Genomic DNA, 23,173 nt, shown 5'->3' with positions numbered 1-23,173 from the left:
CAAATCCTGAAAGATGATGCTGTGAAAGTGCTGCACTCAATATGCCAGCAAATTTGGAAAACTCAGCAGTGGCCACAGGACTGGAAAAGGTCAGTTTTCATTCCATTCCCAAAGAAAGCCAATGCCAAAGAATGCTTAAACTACTGCACAATTGCACTCATCTCACACGCTAGTAAAGTAATGCTCAAAATTCTCCAAGCCAGGCTTCAGCAATATGTGAACTGTGAACTTCATGATGTTCAAGCTGGTTTTAGAAAAGGCAGAGGAACCAGAGATCAAATTGCCAACATCTGCTGGATCACTGAAAAAGCAAGAGAGTTCCAAAAACACATCTATTTCTGTTTCATTGACTATGCCAAAGCCTTTGACTGTGTGGATCACCACAAACTGTGGAAAATTCTGAAAGAGATGGGGATACCAGACCACCTGACCTGCCTCTTGAGAAACCTGTATGCAGGTCAGGAAGCAACAGTTAGAACAGAACATGGAACAACAGACTGGTTCCAAATTGGAAAAGGAGTACGTCAAGGCTGTATATTGTCACCCTGCTTATTTAACTTATATGCAGAGAACATCATGAGAAACACAGGGCTGGAAAAAGCACAAGTTGAAATCAAAATTGCCAGGAGAAATATCAATAACCTCAGATATGCAGATGACAACACGCTTATGGCAGAAAGTGAAGAGGAACTAAAAAGCCTCTTGCTGAAAATGAGAGAGGAGAGTGAAAAAGTTGGCTTAAAGCTCAACATTCAAAAAACTAAGATCACGGCATCTGGTCCCATCACTTCATGGGAAATAGATGGGGAAACAGTGTCAGACTTTATTTTGGGGGGCTCCAAAATCACTGCAGATGGTGACTGCAGCCATGAAATTAAAAGACGCTTACTGCTTGGAAGAAAAGTTATGACCAACCTAGATAGCATACTAAAAAGCAGAGATATTACTTTGTTCACAAAGATCCGTCTAGTCAAGGCTATGGTTTTTCCAGTAGTCATGTATGGATGTGAGAATTGGACTGTGAAGAAAGCTGAGTGCCAAAGAATTGATGCTTTTGAACTGTGGTGTTGGAGAAGACTCTTGAGAGTCCATTGGACTGCAAGGAGATCCAACCAGTCCATTCTGAAGGAGATCAGCCCTGGGATTTCTTTGGAAGGAATGATGCTAAAGATGAAACTCCAGTAGTTTGGCCACCTCATGCGAAGAGTTGACTTATTGAAAAAGACTCTGATGCTGGGAGGGATTCGGGGCAGGAGGAGAAGGGGACAACAGAGGATGAGATGGCTGGATGGCATCACTGACTTGATGGACGTGAATCTGAGTGAACTGCGGGAGTTGGTGATGGACAGGGAGACCTGGTGTGCTGCGATTCATGGGGTCGCAAAGAGTCAGACACGACTGAGCAACTGAACTGAACTGAATGCAAATGATATGTTTTTAAACTCCAATTATCCACTGCTGGCATACTAGAAAATAATTGACATTTGTATATTAACTTTGTATCTTACAACACTTCTATAGTCACATATTAGTTACAGGAGTTTTTTTTGTTAATTCTTTCAGACTGTCTACAAAGATGATCATGTCCTATGGGAAGAAAGACAGTTGTATTTCTTCCTTTGAAATCTGTATACCTTTACTCACTTTTGTTGTTCTATTGCATTTAGTTGGACTCTTCGTGAAATATTGAAAAGCAATTTTAAGAGGACACATGCTTCCCTTGTGCCTGATCTTAGTGGAAAAGCTTTGAATTTCTACCATTAATTATGATATTAGCTATGCTTTTTGGTAGTTTTTTTAAAAAATCAACTTGAGGATATTCCTCTATCTTTCACGTTCATGTAGGTTTTGTTTTTTTTTTAAATCATGATTGGTTGTAGAATTTTGCCAAATGTTTTTTCTGCCCATGTTGATTTTTCTTCTTTAACCTGTTGATGTGATGGATTACATTAATTGGTTTTCTATTGCTGAAACAGCCCTGAATACCTGGGATAAGTCCTGCTCGGTCTTAATGTATAATTATTTCTATATATTGTTGGATTTGATTTGCTATTATGTTGTTGACAGTTTTTGCTCCTATGTTCAGGAGACATTTTAGTTTGTTTTCTTTTCTTGTAATGCCTTTTCTGGTGTTGGTATTAGGGCAGTGTTACCCTCAAAGAACTAGGGGGTATTGCCTCTCTATCTTCTGAAAGAGGTTGTAGAGAATTAGTATAATTTCTTCATTAATTGTTTGGAAAAGTTCACAGTGAGTCTATCTGGATATTGTACTTTCTGTATTAGTAGAATATTAACTATTGGTTCAATTTTTTAAATAGATATAAATGTATTCAGATTATCTGTTTCTTTCTATATAAGTCTTGGTAGATTGTATCTTTTGATTTGAATTCTTCTTTCTCATCCTTTGTATCACTGTTATTAATCATTTTATTTCACTTATATATAAGAAAACATGCGTACATAAGAATACATCACTGAAAACATTTTTTATATTATTTTGAACTATTATCTGCTGGACTTATTACAAATAAGAAAAATAAAAGTTTTACATTTATCTTCACTTATCTCTTTTTCTCTTTAGTTATTAAATCATGTCTGACTCTTGCAACCCCATGGACTGTAGCCCGCCAGGCTCCTCTGTCCATAGGATTCTCCAGGCAAGAATACTGGAGTGGTTGCCATTTTCTTCTCGAGGGGATCTTCCTGACCCAGGAATCAAACCCAGGACCCCTGCATTGCAGGCAGATTCTTTACCAACTGAGCTATGAGGGGAGCCCATCTTTACTTATGTCTTCTCTGAGGCTCATCCTTTCTTTATCTGAGATCTGAGTTTCTGAACTTTATTATTCTTTTTTCTCTAAAGAACTTCTTTTAACATTTCATTCAAGGCAGGTCTACTAGAACCATTTCCTCAGTATTTGATATAGTATTTTCTGTTTGCTTCTGAAGGATAACTGCAGGGTACAGAATTTTAGGTTGGTGGAGTTTTTTCTCTCAAGACTTTGAAATTCTTTATATATGCCTTTCTTGTTTGCATGGTTTTGAAGGAGAAATAAGATATAATTATTTTCCTCCCCTATGGGTAAGGTTGCTAAAAAATCATCTCATATGGTGTCTGACATTAATTTGATAGAAATTCCTAGTCGTTACTTTTAAAAATATGTTATCTATTCCTTTGTCTCTTTCTTCTCTTTCTAGAATTCCCATTACCTGTATGTTACATCTTTTATAGTTCCACGTCCTTGGGTATTCTGGAATTGTTTTTCAGTATTTCGCCCTTCACTTTTCAGTTTTGGTGTTTTCTATTGATATATCTTCAAGTCAGAAATTATTTCCTCAACTGTGTCCAACAAGCCAATCAAAGGCATTCTTTACTTCTGTTACTGTGTTTCTGTTCTCTAAAATTTTTCTTTATGGATCTTTCTCAGAATTTACATCTCTCTGATTTACATTGCCCGTTTGTTCTTGCATGCTGTTTACTTTTTCCATTAAAGATCTTGGCATCTTAATTATAGTTGTCTAACATATCTAGTCTACCAACTCTGAAATCTCTGCCATGTCTGGTTCTGATACTTGCTCTGTCTCTTCCAAAAGTTTTTCTTTTTAATTTCAGTATGTGCTTTTTTTTTTTTTTTTCCTTCATAGTCAGAAAAGATGTACTGGATGAAAGAAGCTGCTATAAATAGGCCGTTAGTAATGTGATGGTAATATGTGAGGGAGAGAAAGCATTCTATGGCCCTATGGGCCTTAGGCTCTTAGTGAGTCTATGCCTCTGGACTCTGAACTTCAGGGGTGCTTTTCAGTCCCCCGACCCCTCATTGGTGGGACAGGATAGCTAGAATGGCTGGAGTTGGATATTTCCCTTCCCCCAGGTCAGCTGGGCTCTGATAATGCCCCAGCAGGTTAGACTCTGGTTTCTAGCTCCCCCTAAAAGCAGGCTTTCTTAAGATAAACAGAGTGCCCTGGCATATTTCAAATGGTTCCCTTTCCCCTCCCCATGCTGGAAGCACAAAAAATTTATTCTCTGATATCACTGTGAAAACCTAATTGAGCTCTTGAAGTAAAGCTCACAAAAGTGTGGGGGCCCCCAATCACTGGATCCCTTTGGAATTTTCATCCCTCAGAATTGTCAATGCTGAGCCTCTTGTCAGGTAGAGTTCAGGTTTTTCTTACCATAAAACTTGTTCCCAAGGAGATTTATTGCTGTGGATTTCTTTTCCAGCTGGCCACAATTCTTTGCATTTGCCTGTTGGTCTCTCCAATTATGAGGGCAGCAGTTTACCCTATGATCCCACCTCTCTGACAGATCTAAGATCTGTTGATTTTTCAGCTTTTTACTTAGTGTTAGGATGAAGAAAACTCTTCTAGCTTCTTATATGCTGGATCAAAAGAGGCATTCTAAAATAGAATTTAAAAAAATTCAAAGCCAGGTAGCAGCCTCTTTATATTATCATAACAAATTGTCTAATCAGCACTAATTCAATATATACTTATCCCAGGTATTTGAAATACCCTTTTTATCACAGAAAAACTTATCTCTTAAGTGTAAATCTTTTCCATAAGTCTGTTGATCCCTAACTCTATACAAGACTGTCTTCTTGATTATAGTTTTATAACTAGCTCTGCAATTAGGTAGGAAATTTTCCAACTTTTCTATAAAATTTTTTTTCTTGGTTGTACTTAGAATAGTTTTCTGAAGTATCCCATTTGGTTTGGTTGAAATTGCATAGAATTTATATATCAAATCAGATATATTTTATGTTAATGAGTCTTTCCATCCAAGAACATAGTGTGTATCTCCATTTAGTTAAGTCTTTTTATAGCTTTCAATATTATATTTACAAACTATAAATATACTACTTATTTTTTGCTATATTTGTTCCTACATTTTTAAAGTTTATGTTGCCATTATGAAAAGAATTTTTGTTACATTTCTTATTTAGTAATTCTTAGGGTACTGGAAGAGTATTAATGTCTAGTGTTACAAGTATACAGCAATCTTGTTGAATTTGTTAATTCTAATTGATTGTCTATAGATGCTGTAGAGTTTCCTGAACAATTGTATTGTCTAAAACAGAAGGTAATTTTATATCATTCTTTCCCATTATTAGATATATTATTTCTTGTTCTTGTGTTATTCCACTGGCCTCAGTACTATGTTGAATAGAAGCAGTGACAATGGGCATCCTTGTCTTACATCTTACCTTAGTGAAAATACTTTTAAAATTTCACCATTAAACAATCTATAAGCTGCACAGTTTTGATAGATACACTTTAAAAGCTAATTTGCCCAGATTTTTCTCATCATAAATGGCTAATTATAGTAAGTGCTTTTATATGTCTGATCCCCTGGAATAGGAAATGGAAACCTGCCAGGGTCCAGCCCTGGTGGATCCAGGGGATTTGAAGGGGAGATGGAGTTGGCATCCTAGGAAAAAGCTATTTAATTAGAAATATAAAAAGAGATTAGAAAAGAATAGTGTAGTAGGAAAATTAGTGGAGAAAAAGAGGCTGAATAACTTGGTTTACGTGGAATACCAATAAAACCTCGAGACAAGAGGTTTGCACCACCTACATAGGTCACTGGCGCCCGCTTGAATAGTGGAGGGTGCCTCGCCTTGGGCTCCCTCTCACATGGGTCTTAGAAGCCAGGGCAAAATTAGCAGGCTTGGTGAGCATCCACGCTCCAGATGGGAATTCAGCCAGAAGGGGAAAGAAAGAATGACATGGGGGAATCAGTCTTTCCAGAAACTGATCCGTTTTCTTTATTTTTCAGGTTCGCTTATATACTTTTTGTTATACATAGGGATGAATAGAGTCATGTGGGGTCAGCAGACCTGACCTTTATCAAAATCAGGTGTTTCATATAAATGTATACAAAGGTCTTAGGGGTTTTACATCATCTTCTGGCCATGAGGCCTGCTGACATTTTATGGCTCTTTCTGATAACAGTCAGTCAACCATAAAACTTATTTTTTCCAGCGGTGATTTTTTTCTTAAACCAGGCACCACCCTCCGAAGGTACCAGGTAAAGTTCATTCCTATAGGGTGAGGGTGCAGTGGGTTACAATTAAGAAAGGAATTTACTTAGCCTAAGGTTTAACATGATTAATATCAAAGGTTAATACTTATTTCTCCTATATGCTAGTTATATTCATTATAAGGGCAGAGAATATGGAGACTTGGCAGCAAATATTGGCCCAATAAATGAAAACCCTTCACCAATATAATTCCTAATCAACCCACTATATTATACTAATAATTTTCTAACTTCTCAAAAGAATCTGTATTTAGAAAGTTTAAGGCATCTCGTGCCTCTCATGGTTGGGAGGCTGTGAACAATCACATGTGGCCGGACGAACCTGTTCAGGAAGGCTAGAGAACCTTCAGAGGAGTTTGTAAGTTGAAGCACTCTTGTCACACCCAGGAATTTTTATGGACTGGAGCTGCAAGTTAACTCCTTCTCTGAGAGAGGTGGTGGGGGACAACCCCCCGTAAAGTCAGAGGTATAGGTGAGAGCATAAAACAGTAAAGTAGGCAGACTCTGGTTTTGGGGGTAGATGCTCAGGAACAGGGGGTCTCCTGAGGCTCGATCCCACCTTTGCCTACGCCAAGCCTCCTTCCTCATGACCTTTGCCACAGGTGGAGTTCCTCACACTTGCTCCCAGCATCACCCACTCCAGTATTTTTGCCTGGAGAATCCCATGGATGCAGGAGCCTGGCGGGCTACAGTTCAGTGGGTCACAAACAGTTGAACATGACTGAAGTGACTGAACACAATACAACCATGGAACTTTTCTCTTTCCATTATTTTATATACAGCTTTAATTAACAGATTTGTTTCTTATTTGATGGTACCCTTCCACTCCTGGGCTTCCCTCGTGACTCAAATGGTAAAGCATCTGCCTGCAATGCGGGAGACCTGGGTTAGATTCCCGGGTCGGGAAGTTCCCGTGGAGAAGGAAATGGCAATGCATTCCAGTACTCTTGCCTGGAAAATTCCATAGATGGAGGAGCCTGGTAGGTGACAGTCCATGGCATCGCAAAGAGTCAGACACGACTGAGCAACTTCACTCACTTCCACTCCTAGAATAAACTGCATTTGGTCTCTTTCACTGTCTTCATCTAGTTTGGATTCAGTTCAGTTCAGTTCATTCACTAGTCATGTCCGACTCCTTGCAACCCCATGAATCACAGCACGCCAGGCCTCCCTGTCCATCACCAACTCCGAGTTCACTCAAACTCATGTCCATCGAGTCAGTGATGCCATCCAGCCATCTCATCCTCTGTCGTCCCCTTCTCCTCCTGCCTCTAATCCCTCTCAGCATCAGGGTCGTTTCAAATGAGTCAACTCTTCCCATGATGTGGCCAAAGTATTGGAGTTTCAGTTTTAGCATTAGTCTTTCCAGTGAACACTCGGGACTGATCTCCTTTAGGATGGACTGGTTGGATCTCCTTGCAGTCCAAGGGACTCTCAGGAGTCTTCTCAAACACCACAGTTCAAAAGCATCAATTCTTCGGTGCTCAGCTTTCTCCACAGTCCAACTCTCACATCCATACATGACTACTGGAAAAACCATAGCCTTGACTAGATGGGCATTTGTTGGCAAAGTAATGTCTCTGCTTTTGAATATGCTATCTAGGTTGTTCATAACTTTCCTTCCAAGGAGTGAGAGTTTTAATTTCATGGCTGCAGTCACTATCTGCAGTGATTTTGGAGCCCCCCAAAATAAAGTCTGACACTGTTTCCCCTGTTTCCCCATCTATTTCCCATGAAGTGATGGGACCGGATGCCATGATCTTCATTTTCTGAATGTTGAGCTTTAGGCCAACTTTTTCACTCTCCTCTTTCACTTTCAGCAAGAGGCTTTTTAGTTCCTCTTCACTTTCTGCCATAAGGGTGGTGTCATCTGCATATCTGAGGTTATTGATATTTCTCCCAGCAATCTTGATTTCAACTTGTGCTTTTTCCAGCCCTGCGTTCCTCATGATGTACTCTGCATATAAGTTAAATAAGCAAGGTGACAATATACAGCCTTGACATACTCCTTTTCCAATTTGGAACCAGTCTGTTGTTCCATGTCCAGTTCTAACTATTGCTTCCTAGTTTGGATTACAAGTTTGTATTATTCTTACAGGCATGAGTTGGGTAGCTTTCTTTTCTATTATTTTAAGTACTGTGTTTGGGGAAAGAGAGGAAGAGAGAAAGCGGGAAAATCTAGCACTTGAAAATTTGATAAAAACATATTTGTAAACCTCTCTGGACCTGTTGTTTTTTCAGAAGTTAGTAATGGTAGATATGAAAGAATTTTGATATCCAATTGTTTTTTTAAAGATTATACATCACCATTTATTTTCTAAGTCTATCTTGTGAGAACTCAGAAACGTTACTAAAAAAAGGAAGCAAAACCCACAGATATTACAGAAGTTCAAATGGTATTTTGTAGTGTCTGGGATACCCACTTACATAACACAGAAACGGCCTGTAAACATGAGTCCTTTATTGTCACATATTGGCGATATGGGAATTTGGGTAATTATGGTGATGGGGGGGGGCACATTACCTGTAAACTAAAAGTTAGGTTTTGATTTAGTTTTGTTTATTTACTGTGACACATTAGCAAAATTACAGACATAATTATCAATATATATATATTACAACATTTCTTCTACTAAATACCTAAATATTAAATAAGTGATTTCATACAGACTTAAGCTTTTCTTATATGAAACCTAGAAAGAGCTCAATCCTTTCTGGTGAAGAAGCCTGAAGCCACTGTAGCCAGGAGCAAGCTAGTTTTTTTCACTATCATTATTATCCTCAAAACGATAAAAATTGCTGCTGTTTTTGCACTTAACTAAAGCTGGCAGTCTGAATAGACAGTAGTAAATTAGATGATTGCTTACAGATGTAAGGAAACTCACTCTTTCTGGAAAATTGAAAACATTGACAACTTCAAACCTAGGCCACCCAATAGACTCCACAATCAATTGCTGGAGAAATGATAAGTTTTACTTTATCTAGCACCACAATCTTTAAAAAAATAAATACTCCAAATGTAAATAGCTAAAACATTAAAGTCCCTTGAAATCTAAGACCCTAAGCAATGTTTATCAAAGCATGTTCCAGGAGTTATCCCCATCAACACATTTGAATGAGTATTAAAAATGCAGATTTCTTGGCCTGTATCCCCTCCCCCATCCATGAAATCAGAAACTGTTGAGAGCTGCCAAGATTCTGCATTTTAATGTTTCCTGTGAATATTTACCTTGCCACTCCTTTCCAGTAATTTTTGTACACAGCAAGGCATGAGAAAATCTTGCCTAAAGCATGTTTAATCAGTTAATCACCATCATCGACTGCTTCACTGGAAATATTTTAGAAAGCCTTAAGTCCTACCTTCAAAAAGCTTTATTCTTTACTTTTTAAAAAGAGATGGTTATATCTTACAGACTTTTTATTTCATAAAATTTGTATTCTGAGCATACATTGAGATAATTATATAAATATAATTGATGTGTTTATGAAGCTATGTGGAATAATTTTTTATTTCTATTTTGAACCTTTTATTTTCGTAAAAAGTATGTAAGCAAGCAGGCTTCCCAGGTTGTGTAGTGGTAAAGAATCTGCCTACCAAAGCAGGAGATCCAAGAGATGCCGGCTTAATCCCTGGGTCAGAAACATCTCCTGGAATAGGAAATGGCAACCCACTTCAGGATTCTTGCCTGAAAAATTCAATGAACAGAGGGGCCTGGTGGGCTACAGTCCATGGAGTCTGAAAGAGTTGGACACAACTGAGCATTTCATAATTTGATTTCATAAAGTGAAACAATTGTGTTTTTTTTTCTTTGGGGAATATCAGCTAAAGCAAGACTATATGATGTATGTTTTATGGGAAACCAAGAGAGGTTTTAATAGAAAATGTTAACAAATGAAGAAAGAGTAATAAAGTTTACTTCAAAATCACCAAGAAAAATTTAAGAGTGAAACTATAGGAAGCCTTACAATTTAATTTATTGATAAAACACTTTAAAAGGACAAATAATTAAGGTGGATGAAAACAAGGTAGAATGGTTAGTTATTAAAGTATCTTGATAAAGGGATGACATGATTGAAGTGATGAATCTCAGGATTGTTTCAACAGTCATCTCAGATTAAAGGAAAGACAGACAAATGATGGGGAAGATGGTGGGAGATGGTTTAGTCAAAACAAACATTGCCCAACTTGCCATAGACATTCATTCATTCAGTTATAGTTATTTAGTTATGCTGATGACTTTCTAAGTTCTCTAATTTATGAACATTTTATTCTTTTCCCCAAAGGGAATCTCTTAGTTATAGCATTTGTTAGCTACTTTGGAGCCAAGCTTCACAGGCCAAAAATAATTGGAGCTGGGTGCCTGATCATGGGAGTTGGAACATTGCTCATTGCAATGCCTCAGTTCTTCATGGAGCAGTAAGTCTAATGCAAATATCTTTTTCTTATGTTAACCAACAACTGTATTGCCTCTCTTTTAATGAATACAATTAACTATTTAAATTTGAGAAAATAATTCCTGGCCATTACAATAACCATGATAGTTTGTATCATGATAACCATGATAATTTACATCTTATTTTATTACAGGCACTTTGGGAAAAATTTCAAAATGTTTACAATTTTGCTTATGATTTAATAAACTGTAAAAAAATGTCTTTCAATATACCACTATGTATGGATGTCAACGTTATTTAAGGGAAATTTTCACAAACATGCCTTCATTCAAATAATGTAATACAGCTGTGGAGGCAAAATTCTAAGTAAAGAAAAAGTAATAAGCATCAAATGAGTGTCAAATGGGTAATAAAACAATGCTACAGACAATATGCTGGATCATGGTAAAATTGACTGGTAGATCATTGACTGAGGGATACATTACCAACTGAAATAACTATTCAAGATTCAAGTATTATCTCACAGAACTTTCTCAACAGAAGTGGAGTGTTTGTATTCTGCAAACTTGAAGTTTCCTGTTGATACTTTTGTTAGTAATTTTATTAGTACTTGCATACAACTTTAGTAGTTCCAAAGATTTCATCATATCATTTCATCTTCATGACAACCCATGAGGCAGGAGAGCACAGCTTTTCCTTTTTTTTCTTAGTTTAAAGCTAAGGACCATACCTAGAGAGTCTGGTGACCTTCTCAAGTTTAGGTGTTTTGTAATTTACAGAACTCGATCCTTAAAACAGGCATTCTGATATCTTCTTCATTCATATACATACTGCCTCTCTTCTCTGTGGTTGCCCATTGCCTACTGAGCCAAGTGACAAGCAAGAGGTTTTAAAGCAAGAGAATATTTTAGGAAATTATGTATCAGATATATTTTTGATGACTTCCCACTCTAGACCACCATACCATGACATTTCAAAGCTGGAGAGATTTACAAATGATCTGCGTGTGTGCTAAGTTGCTTCAGTCATGTCTGAATCTTTGTGACTCCATAGACTAGCTTGCCAGGGTCCTCTGCCCATGAGATTCTCTAGGCAAGAATACTGGAGTGGGTTGTCATGACCTCCTCCAGGAGATCTTCCTGATCCAGGGACTGAACCCATGTCTCTCACATTTCCTGCCTTGGCAGGCAGGTTCTTTACCACTAGTGTCACCTGAGAAGCCCACAAATGATCTGGTCCAAACTTTTTCTTGGATTCCCAGGTCACTTATATAAGTATAGTCTGATTTTGATATCTATATCCAATCTATAAAGACAGCTCACAGAATCCTTTGTGTAGAATCTTTCCTACCTATTTGGATGGTTTCTGTGATCCCTTTGTCTTTGCATGGCTTCAAGATTTCTGCCTACTCTTTAGACACATATTTGACCTCCTTTCCACAGGGCAGAAATGTCCTTACATCACTGAGATTCTACAAAGGTATTATCTGCAGCCAGTGGCTAAGGAGGAGGAAAGGGAGAGGGCTGAGGAGATAGTCTGTAATCCCAATAACCCCTGCTTGATCCATTTCTGTGTTATCTATTCTAGTCATTGAGTCTCCATGCAGCTATTTGCTCAGAGGGGGAAAAAGAGTCCCGCTAAAAATATTAAAACATTTGAAAGCAGTTACAGAAACTAGATAAATCCTTGACCCTTGACCTAATTCACTCAGAAGGGCATCAGTAGCTCAGAAGAAATGTGACCTTGGGCATATTACCTAGCCTTCCTAGACCTCAGTTTATGCACCTTAAAATACATATTATAGGTAATAAAACAATAGTTAGCTTGTAATATTGTTGAAGATATTCAGTGAGATGACACAGGTAAAATGCTTAGCTAACAGCTGTGTCATTCTAGTTGTGTTTTGTTATCAATCCTCTTTAGATAATTAAGCCACCTGGTTTTAACCAGAGATGGCAACGATTTATCTTAAAGGTGTTGCACTCAGATTAAGAATAGTGTCGCTTCAGTTCAGTGCTGTTCAGTTGCTCAGTCATCTCTGACTCTTTGCGACCCCATGAAACGCAGCATGCCAGGCCTCCCTACCCATCACCAACTCCCAGAGTACACCCAAACCCATGTCCATTGTGTCGGTGATGCCATCCAACCATCTCATCCTCTGTTGTACCCTTCTCCTCCCACCCTCAATCTTTCCCAGCATCAGGGTCTTTTCAAATGAGTCAGCTCTTCACATCAGGTGGCCAAAGTATTGAAGTTTCAGCTTCAACATCAGTCCCTCCAATGAACACTCAGGATTGATCTCCTTTAGGATGGACTGATTGGATCTCCTTGCAGTCCAAGGGACTCTCAAGGGTCCTCTCCAACACCACAGTTCAAAAGTATCAATTCTTCGGCACTCAGCTTTCTTTATGGTCCAACTCTCACATCCATACATGACTACTGGAAAAACCATAGCCTTGATTAGATGGACCTTTGGTGACAAAGTAATGTCTCTGCTTTTGAATATGCTTTCTAGGTTGGTCATAACTTTTCTTCCAAGGAGTAAGCATCTTTTAATTTCATGGCTGCAGTCACCATCTGCAGTGATTTTGGAGCCCCAAAATATAAAGTCAGCCATTGTTTCCACTGTTTCACCATCTATTTGCCATGAAGTGATGGGACCAGATGCCATGATCTTAGTTTTCTGAGTGTTGAACTTTAAGCCAACTTTTTCACTCTCCTCTTTCACCTTCATCAAGAGACTCTTTAGTTCTTCTTCACATTCTACAATAAGGGTGGTGTCATCTGCATATCTGAGGTTATTGATATTTCTCCCAGAGATCTTTATTCTAGCTTGTGCTTCTTCCAGCCCAGCGTTTCTCATGATGTACTCTGCATATAAGTTAAACAGGGTGACAATATACAGCCTTGACGTGCTCCTTTTCCTATTTGGAACCAGTCCATTGTTCCATGTCTGGCCCTAATTGTTGCTTCTTGAACTGCATACAGATTTTGCAGAAGGCAGGTCAGGTGGTCTGATATTCCCATCTCTTTCAGAATTTTCCACAGTTTCTTGTGATCCACACAGTCAAAGACTTTGGCATAGTCAACAAAGCAGAAGTAGATGTTTTCCTGGAACTCTCTTGCTTTTTCCATGATCCAGTGGATGTTGGCAATTTGATCTCTGGTTCCTCTGCCTTTTCTAAAACCAGCTTGAACAATCTGGAATTTCACGGTTCACATATTGCTGAAGCCTGGCTTGGAGAATTTTGAGCATTACTTTACTAGCGTGTGAGATGAGTGCAATTGTGTGGTAGTTTGAGCATTCTTTGACATTGCCTTTCTTTGGGATTGGAATGAAAACTGACCTTTTCCAGTCCTGTGGCCACTGCTGAGTGTCCCTTCAAGTTAATGACAAATATACTAATACAAGAAAATCAGAAGGAAAAGTATATCTAAGAAGCCAATCAGGCTCGTGCTTAAAAATAAAGATGAATTCTTATCAACCACCTTTATATGTCAAGAGATACATTTGTTCATTTATTATTTAGTGTCTGCCAATTGCAGGGTGGGTTTTTCTGGTGGCTCAGATGGTACCATGACAGACAATGGAGAAAAATCAAAAAGAAAGAAAACAAAGATACCCTCCCCCAAACACACACACACACACAATTCTTTCCCTCATGAAATTTACTTTCTACTGAGGATTATTATAATAATTTCTTTCCAACTTTTCACAGCATTAGTCAAATTGGACACTTGTTCAAAATGTTAATTTTTGTTCTTTCAATGATGACTATACTCTGCTTGGCAGAAATTCCCTTGATGTCAATAAAACATAATGTTAATTATAGATATCAATTATTAAGGGCCTACTCCCAACAGACTGTGTTCAGTTTTATGTGTGTTAGCTTACATGACTCATGAATTTGATAAATATATATTGGTCACTGTTCTAGGTAACAGGAATAGAGTAGTGACAAAAACCTCTGCTGTCACAGATCTTATTAGAAAGAGAGAGAGAGTAAACAAACAGATAAATAGTGACATATGCTGGAAATGTTAAGTGCCATAGAGAAAAATAACCCAGGGAAGACACATAAGCGTACATGAGGGCTTGCAGTTTAAAGCAGCATTGTCAGGGGATTATTTACCAAGATGATGACTTTTCGGAAAGGCTTAAAGAGATGAGTGCCACACAGACATCTGTGGAAGAAGATTCCAGGCTAGATAAACAATGAAAATTTCTACAGCAGGAGGATGGAGTCAGGCATGATGTCTGCTGCAGGGACGAGCAAGAGGAAAGTGGGTTTTGGGGGTGGTGGTGGTGGTAGAGAAGGAGACTTCAAGTTGATTCTCAAACCGTGATGGACATTTAAATTGCCTGAAGCTCTTGATAAAATGTAGATTCTGAGCCAGTAGTTCTGGGTGGGTGGTTGAGATTCAGCTGGTGCTACACCTTTATAGACCCCACAACACAGGTAATAGATCACCAATTATTGCAAGGATGATACCTCCTCAGAATGGGATGAGAAGCCAGGTGAGAGATTTGAACAGAATGACACAATCTGACATATTTTTAAAAGGATCTAGTACCTACTGCTCAGGAAAATAACTCTGGTGGAGCCAATGTGAAAGCAAAGAGATTATTTAGAGGGCCACTCTGCAACTTCATGAATCAGAATCAAGAGCATGTCAGTGGGGCTGGAAGTTAGGACAGAACTAAAATCCCAGATTTAAAAGACTTTAAACCTGTATGTAGGTCAGGAAGCAACAGTTAGAACTGGACATGGAACAACAGACTGGTTCCAAATAGGAAAAGGAGTATGTTAAGGCTGTATATTGTCACCCTGCTTATTTAACTTCTATGCTCCTTGGAAGGAAAGTTAAGACCAAACTAGACAGCATATTAAAAAACAGAGACGTCACTTTGCCAACAAAGGCCCATACAGTCAAAACTATGGTTTTTCAGTAGTCATGTATGGATATGAGAGTTGGACTATAAGGAGGGCTGAGCACAGAAGAATTGATGCTTTTGAACTGTGGTTTTGGAGAAGACTCTTGAGAGTCCCTAGGACAGCAAGGAGATCCAGCCAGTCCATCCTAGGGGAATTTGGTCCTGGATGTTCATTGGAAGGACTGATGTTAAAGCTGAAACTTCAATACTTTGGCCACCTGATGTGAAGAGCTGACTCATTTGAAAGACCCTGATGTTGGGAAAGATTGAAGGCAGGAGGAGAAGGGGACGACAGAGGATGAGATGGTTAGATGGCATCACCAACTCAATGAATATGAGTTTGGGCAAACTCCAGGAGTTGGTGATGGACAGGGAGGCCTGGCGTGCTGTATTTCATAGTGTCACAATGAGTCGAACACAACTGAGTGACTGAACTGAATACCACTGGCCCCCTGTTCAAGCACTTCTTTGTTTACTTAAACAATAAAGCCTAAATAAGCACAGACCACACCTATAGCCCCCATGTTATAACTAAGAAAACTGAAATTTGAAAGAGTTGTCATTATAGTATTTAGTGACAAAAGTGGCACTTACATAAAATTCTGTTTATTCAAGATCTAAATAATTTTATATGCAGCAGTTGCCTTCTGATAGATTAAACAGAAAGCTCAAATAACTAAAACTTTCAAATTACTACCTAATTGCTATTGATAGTCATTTTAAGAGTATTTAGGTTTTATATTTGGTTAGTCAAAAAGTCCATTAGGGTTTTTCTGTAAACATCTCATGGAAAAACTCAAATGTACTTTTGGCCAACCCAATAATAATCCCTGGTATCTCTGGAATTATATTAAAGAAAGAAAATTATATTTACCATGATTTTAATGCTAAATGTTCTCCTCTGTAGCTAATAATCTTTAAAATTTATTCTCATTAAATAGTTCTTTTTCTAAATTTTTCTGAGGTTTATAATAAAAATATTCAGACATATAAAAAAGAACTTAAAAGAATTGCACAGGAACATCCATACACCCAACACCTGAGATGTTACTTGTCTTTGTAACTTAGGAAACCTATTTTGATCAAGGATTCATTTGATAAAAGTGCCAAAACTATGAACCTCTTCCCTTAAATACATATATACAAAAATATTTTTATTTTTCTAATGGGGTTCATAGACCCATTGACGTGTAGGTTATGCAACACTGATATGCGCTGTATGCTTAGTCACTCAGTCATATCCGACTTTTTGCAACCCCATGGACTGTAGCCCACCAGGCTTCTCTGTCCACAGGATTCTCCAGGCAAGAATACTGGAGTGGATTGCCATGCCCCCCTCTAGCAGATTTTCCCAACCCAGGGATCGAACCAAGGTCTCCCGCATTGCAGATGGATTTTTTACCATCTGAACCACCAGGGAAGCCCTGACATAAGATAAGCCATTTACAAATCTGAATATGTTAACAAGTCAATACATCTTGACCTTATTGTGTTAAATAGCTATTACTATTTAAAACATTACTATGATGATTAGCCTTTAGTCACATAATGCCTGAACAAAATGAGAATCAAGGTGATGTGATTCCTTTCATCAGTTACCTCTGCCCTGAATGGTGCTTGTGGAGCAGAAAAATTGACTTCTGAAGGGTAATTTGAGAAGGAGTATGGTGCTATGACAAACCTAGTTAGCATATGAAAAAGCAGACATCACTTTGTCAACAAAGGCCCATATAGTCAAACCTATGGTTTTTCAGTAGTCATGTATGGATGTGAGAGTTGGACCATAAGAAAAGCTGAGTGCCGAAGAATTGATGCTTTTGAATTGTGGTGCTGGAGAAGACTCTTGAGAGTCCCTTGGACTGCAAGGAGATCAAACTAGTCAATCCTAAAGGAAATCAACCCTAGATATTCATTGGAAGGACTGATGCTGAAGTTGAAGCTCCAGTACTTTGGCCATCTGATGAGAAGTGGTGACTCACTGGAAAAGATTCTGATGCTGGGAAAGATTGAAGGCAGAAGGAGAAGAGGGTGGCAGAGGAAGAGATGGTTAGATAGCATCACTGAGTCAATGGACATGAATTTGAGCAAACTCCAGGACACAGTGAAGGATAGAAAAGCTTAGCATGCTACAGTCCATGGGATTGCAAAGAGCTGGACACAACTTAGCAACTGAGCAAAACAATAATGGTGCTGGGGAGCTGTAGATGGAATGATCACAGTCCTACCATCTGGCATTGGCTCCTCAATCCAGCTGCCATAGTAACCTTATAAACAGAGAACATTAGAAATAACCTAGAGCCAGATTAATAAAATGAAGACTAGGATACTGTCTGGATAAAGGGTTCAAAAAGCCTAAGTATCATTTTCAGTTCTCTAGAATCAACATTCCAGGTGTTCTACTAAATTTACAACTCCAAGTATAGACATTAATTGTTATTTATTGTTTTCAGAGATAAGCATGATGTTATGGAATGTTTGATATTTTTTCACCAACAGAGTAGGTGATTTATAGTTATTATTTTATATTAAAATGAGCCTCTCCAAATCATTCTTTTATTGTCTTTCATGACACTGGGCAGTTGGTTCAGATATAGTGTAATATATGTGAAACAGATATTCTAGCACTCTCTTCAGAAAACTGTACTGTTAAATGCTGGTTTGATTTAGTGATATAGATTCAGAGAGAGCTGTAGATTCATACAGGTATCCTAGTGAGTCAAGTAGTATACTTATAATGTTTTTCATATGATGCTAAGAAAATGTTCTTTTTATACAGGTACAAATATGAAAGGTATTCTCCTGTCTCCAATTCCACTCTCAGTATCTCTCCATGTCTCCTGGATTCAAACAATTCATTACCAATTCCAGTTGTGGAAAAATCACAATCCAAAATAAATAATGGTAAGATGATTACTTTTTACTTGAGTAAACAAGTTATTTTTAAAGTCTTTATAGGTGATTTAGCATGTGATATATGATTTTTACTGTGAAAAGCTTTACTCATTAAATTGAGATATTATAGTGCCATTAAAAAAAATCATAGAATATAAAGCTAAAGCTCCAATACTTTGGCCCCCTGATGTGAAGAGTCAACTCATTGTAAAAGACCCTGATGCTAGGAAAGATTGAGGGCAGGAGAAGGGGGGCAACAGAGGATGAGGTGGTTGGATGGCACCATCAACTCAATGGACATGAGTTTGAGGAAACCCTGGGAGATAGTGAAGGCCAGGGAAGACTGGTGTGCTGCAGTTCATGGCATCGCAAAAAATCAGACACAACTTAGTGATTGAACAACAAAAACAAAAGCAGTATATCATGAGATCTTAAGAAAATACTCAGAAAATCAAATATTATAGAAAGATGGTACATTAATTGCTGATGACTGGGAAAGTTTACAGCAGTTCTAAATAATGTGTACTGTGAAACAGGGTAAAACAAGTTTAACATGTACAAATCTCATATAAAGTAAATTTATTTTTTCCCCAAACACAGTTTAATTTTTGTGTTCAGCCCCTTTTCATCAAAATGGCAAAAACGTGATGTCAATTTGTCCCTAATCTCTACCCACATTCCCAGGGGTAGCTTACATTCTAAGAAGCTTACATAATTTCCCTTTAGGGGGAAATTGTGGGAGGGGAGGTCTTGGTATTATCAGTCCTCTGTCAGCCTAAATATTTAAAATCCTTTTGTCCACAGTGTTTGTTCATACACATCATCTTGGGGTCATCTTATGTCCACATTTGTGTCCTTTATAGCATAGCAGCTCTCTTTGATGCAAAAGTGACCATCGTGGAAACATGAAATAATTCTAGTTTCCACACAAGTTAGGGTTCAGGGAATTTTGTTAGCATATTCAGAGTTCCATGTGGCTGACCCACATTGCACAGCAAGGCTATGTGTGGGCCATGCTTGGGGGCATGGGAACCATCTCTTCTGTGTTATTCTAGGCATTGGAAGCCCTGTGAAGAGGCAGGGGCAAGGATGTTTAGCAATACTGCATTTCGTCCTTGGGCTCTTGCTACCTCCCTGGCTCTACCTGTCCGTGGTGGCACAGGTTTCCTTACTCATGGAGTCCATGAATCTACCCACAGGTCTTTGCCATGTCTCTGGGATGCTGCACTGGTGGACACTCAAATCCTCTCTCCCCACAGACCTTCAGCATCAATAGGCTCAACCCTTCCTCTCCACTACCTTCATCTCTCTCCTACTCCTAGGCTGCAGAATCCACTTCTATAGAGGCAGTGTGGAAGCCCTTCTTTTACATACTTGCCATCCATCGAAATCTTTTATCTATACCATAAAACCTTTTCACTCCCCTGACATCCTCATTGATGCTTCCCTTTGAGATGTCCTTTTCCTGGCAAATGACTCTGACTCTGAATGAGTCAGACTCAGAGAGGCTTGACTCTGAATGAAAGCAAGGATAGGAGAATTGAAAAAAATACTGAAATATGAGGAGAAAAATGGGGGTGGTCATATACATGTAAAAAGTTTATCCTATCCTGCTGCATGAAAAGAAGGCATTCTAGAAGAAAATGAAAGCATGAAAGATACATTCGGGAGAACATATATAAATCAATGAATGAAAACAGAGGGATTGTTTATTCAAGAATATAATGGATATTTGGGCCATAAAAAAAGCTGAGTGCCAAATAATTGATGCTTTTGAACTCTGGTGCTGGAGAAGACTCTTGAGAGTCCATTGGACAGCAAGGAGACCAAACCAGTCAATTCTAAAAGATATCAACTCTGAATGTTCACTGGAAGAACTGATGCTGAAGCTGAAGCTCCGATACTTTGGCCACCTGATGAGAAGAAACGACTCATTGGAAAAGACCTAATGCTCGGAAAGATTGAGGACAAGAGAAGAAGGGGGCAAAAGAGGATGAAATGGCATCACCAACTCAATGGACATGAGTTTGAGCAAACTCTGGGAGATAATGAAGGAAAGGGAAGCCTGGTATGCTGCAGTCCACAGGATTGCAGAGTCAAGACATGACTTAGCCACTAAACAACAAACATTTAATTCAGTTTAATTCAGATCCACAAAAAGAAGCAAGGAGACAGACTAAAGGATTTAAACTTTGGTCTGTACATAAGGTACAGTCATTGAAGATATTTTGGGTTTGGTTTTGACACTCAAGGGAGAGACATATTATAAATGACAATGCGTGTGTGTTTCTGTGCTGTCGTTTCCAACTCTTTGTGACTTCATGGACTGTCGTCTGCCAGGATCCTCTGCCTTGGGATTTTCCAGGCAAGAATCCTGGAGTGGGCTGCCATTTGCTTCTCCAGGGGATCGTCCTCAAAAGCAATCAAACCTGCATCTCTTGTGTCACCTGCGTTGGCAAGCAGTTTCTCTATCATTGTGCCACCCAGGAAGCCCATAAATGACAACACAACTAATATTTAAACCTTTCATATTAAAAAGAGAAATGTAGGGTTTAGGGGTGGGGGATGAAATTTTTTAGTGTAAAGATACAAATTATTAGGCAGATACAGAATATAAGACTCACAAATCAATGCTTTTCTTTCCTTTAAATGAAATCCTGTTAGCTTAAAGTCATAGATATATAGAAACCTTAGATACAGTGGACACAAGCATATCCTAAAGTGGTTAGAGAAGCAAATAGAGGACTCATCTCAAAAAATGCTCTGCATGCAAACCCCATTTCCTGCAAATATTTTAGAGCAGAACTGTCTACCAGAACTTCTGTAGTGATGGGAATGTTCTATATCTATACTGTCCACTGGTGGCTCAGACGGTAAAGAATCTACCTGGAATGCAGGAGACCCAGGTTTGATCCCTGGATCAGCAAGATCCCCTGGAGGAGAACATGGCTACCCACTCCAGTATTGTTGCCTGGAGGATCCCATGGACAGATGAGCCTGACAGGCTACAGCTCATCGGTTGCAAAGAGTTGGACATAACTGAGTGACTAACACATACATACACATATAGTAACTATTAGCCTGACGTGACTATTGCATACTTAAAATATAGCCAGTGAGACTGAGGAATTGAATTTTAATTTCATGTAATTTTAATTAATAAATTCCAGTGGCCACCTGTGACTTGTGGCCACTGTAATGGAAAGCCCAGAGCTAAAGTGTCTACACGTATCTACAAGACTCCTCTATCAACAACAATAGAATCCCCCAAAGTCAGGGCTGAAATTGACACTGGAATCAATGTTGAAAAAGGAGTCCCATTGTATTTTGTGGAGTGAAATAAAAATCCAGAGAAGTTAAGTGAAATATCCCTGGTCACTTGGCTACATTTCTAGGAGAGGCAAAATCAGAACTAAACGTCACATGATTGCACAGTAATCTTTTCTGTCACAAAGTCTGATTCATCCACACAAAAGCATTCACCCAAGTTCTTAATAACCCACACTTCACTTTCAAAAATTACTTTCAAAATTACTAGAAGAGAAAATATCTCCTACCTCATAAGATTCTTAGGATAATTTGATTTGAAAATGTCTGCAAACTACTTAGCTCAGTGCTTGCCAGAAAGGGAGCTTCCAGAAGTGGTGATTGTTGGAGGTAGTTAATATTGTCACTTTTGTTAAAGTCACCTAACTGTATTTAATTACGATATGGGGAGTAATTATTCTACTTAACATGATCACATTAAGACATGACTTTTATGAAAGCATTTAAAAATTTTAGCTTTGAATTTCCATCAGAAGCTTCTCTCTTTTTGGAATTGTTATACCACTAAAGCATGAAAGTGTCAGTCCCTCAGTCATATCTGACTCTTTGCAACCCCATGTAGCCTTCTGGACTCCACTGTGCATGAAATTCTCCAAGCAAGGATACTGGAGTGGAGAGCCATTCCCTACACCAGGGCATCTTCCAGACTCATGGATTGAACCTGGGTCTCCTGCATTGCATTACAGGCAGATCCTTTACTATCTGAGCCACGAAGTATGGTTTTTAAGTTTTATATGAATTTGTTTCTGAAATTTGAGCCCTTAACATGTCTGTTCACTATCAAACAATTTTAGTTGTAGGCAATGCTGCTAAAATTTGAAGTATCACCCATATAAAATTTGAAATTCAGATAAATCTTCAGTTCAGTTCAGTTCAGTTCAGTCGCTCAGTCATATCCGACTCTTTGCGACCCCATGAATCACAGCACGCCAGGCCTCCCTGTCCATCACCAACTCCCGGAGTTCACTCAGACTCGCGTCCATCGAGTCAGTGATGCCATCCAGCCATCTCATCCTCTGTCGTCCCCTTCTTCTCCTGCCCCCAATCCCTCCCAGCATCAAAGTATTTTCCGGTGAGTCGACTCTCTGCATGAGGTGGCCAAAGTACTGGAGTTTCAGCTTTAGCATCATTCCTTCCAAAGAAATCCCAGGGCTGATCTCCTTCAAAATGGACTGGATAGATCTCCTTGCAGTCCAAGGGACTCTCAAGAGTCTTCTCCAACACCACAGTTCAAAATCTTGGTCACCAATAAAACTGCAAGTGATTTCTGTTGCAAAATAGAAAGTTTAAAGATTAAGGCAAGAAAAGTCTTTGTTCAAATTTTTCTATTTTTGTCCCAGATTGGATATTGTATGTTACTGAAGTCTAGGAATTCAAATAATGCAGTAGTAATATGAAATAAAAAGAAAGAAAATAAGAAATAAGAACAATAGATTTCCTTGGTTAGTTTCTGGAGGATTTACACTACCTAAAATATCTTGCTCGAACTCCTATCAATCGATTTATTGCTGATTTCACTCCTGCATTCTCATGCATCTTTAGGACAACTTGTAGATATACAGAATAAATGTTTAACTTCAATA

General features: G+C 38.6%; 1 protein-coding gene across 3 annotated transcripts in view; it reads left to right on the top strand.

The window, feature by feature from the left end:
- Positions 1-23,173, top strand: part of SLCO1C1 (solute carrier organic anion transporter family member 1C1) — a 68,199-nt gene that overhangs the window by 8,892 nt on the left and 36,134 nt on the right. For all 3 annotated transcript variants that reach the window (XM_068970931.1, XM_068970930.1, XM_068970929.1), the window contains exons 3-4: positions 10,325-10,457; positions 18,148-18,272. In XM_068970931.1, the coding sequence (XP_068827032.1) occupies positions 10,325-10,457; positions 18,148-18,272 (258 nt within the window). The remainder of the gene's footprint in view (positions 1-10,324; positions 10,458-18,147; positions 18,273-23,173) is intronic.

The sequence above is a fragment of the Capricornis sumatraensis genome, chromosome 4 (assembly GCF_032405125.1).
Source record: "Capricornis sumatraensis isolate serow.1 chromosome 4, serow.2, whole genome shotgun sequence".
NCBI classification, from domain to species: Eukaryota; Metazoa; Chordata; class Mammalia; order Artiodactyla; family Bovidae; genus Capricornis; species Capricornis sumatraensis.
Note: the sequence above shows the minus strand (reverse complement) of the source record. Positions and strands in the feature narration are given on the sequence as shown.